This window comes from Malurus melanocephalus, unplaced genomic scaffold (genome assembly GCF_030028575.1).
Source record: "Malurus melanocephalus ecotype Western Australia unplaced genomic scaffold, MMel_1.1 scaffold_1492, whole genome shotgun sequence".
NCBI classification, from domain to species: Eukaryota; Metazoa; Chordata; class Aves; order Passeriformes; family Maluridae; genus Malurus; species Malurus melanocephalus.
Window position 1 is genome coordinate 15,592 of NW_026624724.1, and position 6,264 is coordinate 21,855.

Consider the following 6,264-nt stretch of genomic DNA (forward strand, 5'->3'; position numbering starts at 1 on the left):
TGTGGGAGGGAGGAGCAACCGCAGCCTTGCCCGGTGCTGGACACGGATCCACCTGGAAAATCACCGGGGTGGGGCAGCCACACCATCCCCAGCGTGGGCTGGGGTTTTGTTTTGTTTTGCAGGGTGGGAAGGCACCAGGACAGATCCAAAGGGTTCAATAAACCACCYTGAGAACTGATTCAAAGAAGCAAAGTTTAACAAACCGGGATCAAATCTCACGTTATTGACACGGAAAACCCTGATCTGGGGGTGGTGGAGCAGATTCCAACCATCCCACAGCCCCCCCACGACCAACACCAGCCCAGCTCGTGTAGCTTTGCACAAGGGAGGCTTGTTGGGTTTTTTCCTGCTAAATAACCTTTTTTCTTTGTAGAATTAAACCTTTCTGGGGCCTCCTGGAGCTCCGGTTCCATCCTGAGCGTCCACCTGAATAGAGGCTTTGTCATCCCAGCGGGGCTGCAGCTCCTCAGGGAACCCAAACCCATGCTCCAGCCTGGAGTGGAAGACTTGGAGAACTTTTAGGAGAAAAAAAAAATATAAAAACCATCAAAATCCTCAATTCTGCCCATTTTTAGCACTGCCTAAAGGATTTGTGCCAAAATACCCCTTGTCCCAGGGCCATTATGCCATACACAGAATATGCCCAAATCCTGTATTTTTTTTTTTTACCCAAGTTTATTAGTTTTTTTTAACTTTTAATATACTTAACCTTTTATTTATTTCCTTTTTTTTTTAAAAAAAAACAACAACAAAACATGTTTTGGTCTGACATTGGTTAATGGTCCTTTTTCCCCCCCACCCCTCCATGCTGGGAGGTCTCGCAGCATCCCGGGCGGATGCGGGAGACAGAGCCAAGCCTGGCTCCTTCTGTCTTCCAAATAAATAGAAAGAAAAAAAAAAAAAAAAATCAAAAAAAAAAAAAAAAAGGAAAAATCAGTCGGAAATTTGTCCTGTTACAGCTGGGAGAGGCCACGGAGAGGGAGAGACTCAAAATCCATTTACCGAAGAGAAATGAGAGGATTAAACTCTGTGAGACACAAGGAGTGACTCAATCCCGCAGCTTCCTTCCCCCAAGTACTTCCATAGTGTCATCCCATCATTTAGGCACTGAAACACCCAGGAATTCCCTGCTCTTCCCTCCCAGCTCGGCGGAGCAGGGACTGAGCCGGCTCTTCCAGCCGGACACGGGGCAGGGAAAGGGGAATTTCCCCTCCCGGTGAAGGAATGGTTGGGAAAGTGGGAATAACACGGAGCCCAGCGAGGGCTGGGGCCGAGCTCTTTGGCTGCGGGGCGGGAAGGAGCCATCCCGAGGGACGGAGCCACCCCGAGGGATCCCCGCCGCTCGGGTCCCGGGAACCGCAGTGGATTAAGGCAGCAGGTGAGAGGTGGAAGGGCACCGACGGTGAGTGTGAGGCGGAGCTGCGGCCCCGCTCCGCCCCGCTCCGCTCAGAGGGGGCTGGGCCCGGCGGGCTCCGGGTCCCGGTGTGGAGGGGCCGGGCCGGCTCTCGGCTCCGGGGCGCTCACTCGGTTTTGCGGTGGTTGTTGTTGAGGACGGGGTGGCCGTTGGAGAGGGGGCCGTTCTTGACCACCTCCTCTTCCTCCTCCGAGTTGTCCGTCTCCTCRCGGTCACTTCGCTCATCCTCCACCACCTGCGGGCAGAGGGAAAAGGGGTTCAGGCAGCAGTCCCTCCTCATCTTCCTGCCGTGCCTCAGTTTCCCCATTTGTCCCCAGGATCTGGGATTCAGGATCTGCAAAGCCCTCTCCTCCATCCACCCCGAGTGGGTCCCTCCCCTGTGACGTCCCCGTGGGCCCGGGTCCCCTCTCACCTTTCCAGTTATGAACTTCTGGGCCATGCGGATGATGAGGTAGGCCCAGAAGATGTGCAGCGACTGCAGCACCACCATCATGAAATTGAAGAAGTAGTAGCCAAAGAAGGCAGGGTAGAGATCCAGCGGATAAACCACCGTGCAGTGCATGATCCTGCCRGGAAAAGCCACTCCCGTTATGGACAGAACTGTGAGACCCCCCAGCCGTGCCTCAGTTTCCCCTGCTCCCCATCAGAGCTCACCAGAAGGGCAGGATGACCAGGCGGGTGATGATGAAGACRGCGGCGAAGACGATGAAGATGTTGTTGCAGGTGTTTCTCCAACCGGCGTAGTTGAACATCTTGGCAGACTGGGGGGCACAGGGGGTGAGCTGGGGAAGGGGCACAGGACAGGGGACATGGTGACAGCAGAGAGGGGGACACACCAACCTCCAGCAGATAATCCGAGGAGTCGTGCAGGGCCATGATGAGGGTCCCGGCACGGATGTAGTTGGCAAACCAGGAGAAGCTGATGAGGATGATGGTGGCAACGTGGTGGATGATCTGCTCTTTGAAATCCTGTGCCCAGAGCAAAGGGGAGCTCAGGAATGGGGGGGTTACAGCAGCCTGGATCCCCCCACAGCACCCCCCATCCCACAGCCCCTCTGTGTCCCCAGCACCCCCATCCCACAGCCCCTCCGTGTCCCCAGCACCCCCATCCCACAGCCCCTCCGTGTCCCCAGCACCCCCATCCCACAGCCCCTCYGTGTCCCCAGCACCCCCATCCCACAGCCCCTCTGTGTCCCCAGCACCCCCATCCCACAGCCCCTCYGTGTCCCCAGCACCCCCATCCCACAGCCCCTCCGTGTCCCCAGCACCCCCATCCCACAGCCCCTCCGTGTCCCCAGCACCCCCATCCCACAGCCCCTCTGTGTCCCCAGCACCCCCATCCCACAGCCCCTCCGTGTCCCCAGCTGGTCCCACCATGAGGGTGCAGAAAACCCAGCCAAGATGTCCCAGAACCTCCATCCCCTCCCGGAGCTCCCACCTTGCGTTTGACGTCCGAGGCGATGCTGAAGAGCAGGGACCAGTAGAAGGAGAGCTCGATCATGTAGTACCAGTACTGGGAGGGCAGCATGCTCTGGGGACAACACACAGGTTGGGGGGTTTGGACCAGGTCTCCTGGGGATCCCCAAATCCCTGGGGGTGCAGCCCCAGCTGCCAGGGCTGGCAGATGGGATGGGATCTGTGCTCACCTGGATGGGGTATCCCTTCCACACCTCCCGCAGGTCGTAGAACCACGGTTTCTGTGGGATGGGAGGGGAGACAGAGAGGAGTCAGAGGGGCTGGGGGCGCCGGGGGAGCCTGGGGAGGGGACAATACTCACATCCACTATGACAGCCATGCCAGCAATGAAAGCAATAAGGTAAAAGGTGAATCTCCAACTGGAAAAAGGAAGCAGACGGTCCTCAGACGGGCACCGGGGAGCGGGAGGGAGGAGGACGGACCCGCCGGCCCCGATCCCACATTTCCCACCCTCCTGGGCAGCCCCCAGAGCCCCCCGGCGAGGGGGGACAGTGACATCAGGCAGGAAGGGGGGTCTCACCTGGCCTCCCTGAATTTCTTGAGCAGGCTGGGCCGGTCCTGGTTGCGGCGGCGGCGGAACCAGCGCTCGACCTGGCGCACGGTGCAGCCGCTCTTCTTGGAGAGCATCTCCACGTCGGCCTGGGGACACCGGGACAGCCCCAAAATGTCACACAGCCCCGGCTGTGCCACCCTCACCCTCCCATGCACCTCCTGGGCACCCCAGAGCCCTCACCTGCTTGGGGTGTTTGGTGGTGGCAGCATAAAACTTCTCCAGCACCGCATTGGGGGTGGCTTTTAATCGGATCTTCTCCTTGACGTTCAGGAGCCCGGCCAGGGGGGTGGCCACGTACCTGGGGAAGGAGTGGGGACAAAAACATCCCCATTTCTGTCACCTGCACGGTTTGGCCCCATCAAAGCCACCGACAATCACTCAGTGTCTCAGTCTCCCCATCTTCCTGTGCCCTCTCCAAGGTGGGTTTTGCACAGGGGAACCCCCCAGGTCCCTCTGTCACGGGCTGTCCCCACTTGGTTGAAGGGGGCCCCTCCCTTCTCTTGCCATCCCAACAAAGCCGGGTCTGTTCCCATTGTTTGCCCAACAAACTGCTCCCTAAACTGGGCGGGGGATGCACAAAGCTGTGTTTGTGTGGGGAAAAGGGGGACATGAGCGTTTGGGGGAGGGGGATTAGGACCACCAGGATGCCATGGGCACCCCCAGCCAGGCTGAGGACGAGGTGCCACATCCCAGGGTGCAGCCACAGCCCCCGGGGCACAGGGAGTGCCGGGTCAGGGGCTCAGGATCCATCCCCACCCCCAGGGAAGGCACTCACGTCTCAAAGAGGTGCCGGACGATGAGGAAGAGGAAGGCCAAGGGGAGGGTGATGTACAGGTCAGAGGCTTTGGCATAAACTCGCCCATCCCGGTCCTCCAGGTCGGCCCAGGTGAGGTTTGCCGGGAGCCAGAGCCGTTCCCACCAAAAATAGCTGTACAAGGTCTGAAACATGCTGGGGGAGGGAAAGGGGGAGAGGTGAGGGGGRCACTGGCACCTCTGAGGAGACGCCTTATCCCACCCCGCTCTGATTCCCACACTCGGGCTGCACCGGGCACCCCAATTTCCACCTGAGCTCCCAGGGAGGCCCCGGTGAAATCCCCTCGGAGCGGCGGGCGCTCAGCTGTGGCACCGAGGGACTTTGCCCCCTGCAGCCCAGAGGTCAGTGGGTGATCATTAACAGGGGCCCCAGTCCTGCTTCCGACTGGCAGCRCGGATCGCTGCAAGCAGCCCGAGGCAAGAGCCGGGCTCCCGGTGAYCGGACCCACCCCGGGACTGCACCACAATGAGGTGGAGAAGAATCCCTAAACGTGGTTTCCCTTCCGAGCGCCGTGTCCGCATCCTGCGGTTGATCCAAACCCAATTCCCGGTGGGAAACCGAGGCACGGAGCCCACTGCCACCCCTCCGAGGCCAGGCACAGCMCCAGCGCGGGATTAGGGATTTACTGGCGGCACAATGAGCACCTTTGTGCCTTAAAAAGGCTCCGGACGGGCCCGGCAGGGGAGGCGGGGGAGCCGCGGGCTCGGCGCATCCCGGCTCTCCCTCCCTTCGCTTTTGGGGATCTCCCTGGGGTCGGGATGGGATCGGTTGGGATCGCACCCCGGGAAACAAATACCCAACAGGGCGCAGGGATTGTGGCGAGGGACGGGGCGGCTCCGCTCCGCTGGGGGTGGAAGAGGAACCACCGTGGCCGGTTTCGCAAGGCCGGGCGGGAGGGAGGTGCCGCAATTCCCGGCTCCCGGGGCTGTGCCGCGGGCAGGTAACGGGAGGGGAGTGTGGGAGGACGGGGTGAGAGGACGGGGTGAGGCCCCGGTCAGGGCAGCTCCTTCTCCCCCGGGGCACCGGCGGCACAAAGCACAGGCTGTCCCGGCAGCGGGGACACCGAGCCGGTGGTGTGGAGGAGCAYGGGGGTCAGGGCCAGGCCGGACCCCTCCCCAGAAACGATCATAGGAGCGGTGCTGCTGGAAAGGGACACCATCCTGGCGTTTCTGAGTCGCGGACACAAAAACGGCACCGGGCGGGATTTGGGCCCGGGGGCTGCGCGCTGTACCCGGCTCGGCTCGGGGGGCAGCGACCCCGCTCTGGGCCCTCGCAGCGGCTCCGGGAGGGCTCCGCCTCCGCCCGGCCCCGCCCGAGCAGCCCCGGGGCCCCGCCGCAGCCGGACCCAGGGCAGAKGGAGGCCCAACGCCCGCACAGGGGCCCGCCCGCCGCCCGGCCCGGGGAGTGAAGCGGGAACCATCCCGCGGCCCCTCCCGGAGCGGAGCCAGCCCCTTCCCCCGCGGCAGCATTCACTCACCCGCAGCCGCCTCACGGAGCCTTCAGGGAGCCCTCACGGTCCTCTCACGGTGCCCTCACGGATCCTTCACGGAGCCCTCAGGGTCCCCTCACGGAGCCGCCGCCCGGAGCCCTCACGGTGCCCTCACGGATCCCTCACGGAGCCGCCGCCCGGTGCCCTCACGTTCCCCTCACGGATCCTTCTCGATCCCCTCACGTTCCCCTCACGGATCCCTCACGGATCCTTCTCGATCCCTTCACGGATCCCTCACGGATCCTTCTCGATCCCCTCACGGTCCCCTCAGGGTCCCCTCACGGAGCCGCCGCTCGCCCCCCCCGTCCCGCGCGCGCCCCGCGCCAGGCAGCGGCGGCAGTGACGTCACCGCAACCCGGGCGTGACGTCACCGCAACGCCGCGGGGGGGGCGGTGCCCGCAGTGGGGCGGGGCGGGGCGGGCCCAGGCGTGAGCAATCGATCGCCGAGACGGGTTCTGGGCACCCCATATAGATCCCCTGTGCACCCCATAGACACCCCATAGACACCCCCTGTGCAT

The 6,264-nt window shown here is 62.3% G+C and overlaps 1 protein-coding gene across 2 annotated transcripts; it reads right to left on the reverse strand.

Moving 5' to 3' along the window:
• Window positions 1-1,500: 1,500 nt before the first annotated feature.
• On the reverse strand, window positions 1,501-5,840 carry CERS2 (ceramide synthase 2). Of its 2 annotated transcripts, none has more exons than XM_057388012.1 (11): window positions 5,735-5,840; window positions 4,219-4,392; window positions 3,624-3,741; window positions 3,411-3,529; window positions 3,192-3,249; window positions 3,061-3,111; window positions 2,853-2,945; window positions 2,255-2,383; window positions 2,069-2,175; window positions 1,827-1,980; window positions 1,501-1,649 (listed from the first exon to the last, which is right to left on the reverse strand). In XM_057388012.1, exons 2-11 carry the CDS (start codon window positions 4,389-4,391, stop codon window positions 1,521-1,523), a joined length of 1,131 nt encoding a protein of 376 aa, XP_057243995.1. In that variant the 5' UTR covers window position 4,392; window positions 5,735-5,840; the 3' UTR covers window positions 1,501-1,520. The 2 variants fall into 2 exon arrangements, with proteins under 2 accessions (XP_057243995.1, XP_057243996.1); XM_057388013.1 differs by lacking the exon at window positions 5,735-5,840 and adding an exon at window positions 4,508-4,590.
• Between the last annotated feature and the right edge of the window lie 424 nt (window positions 5,841-6,264).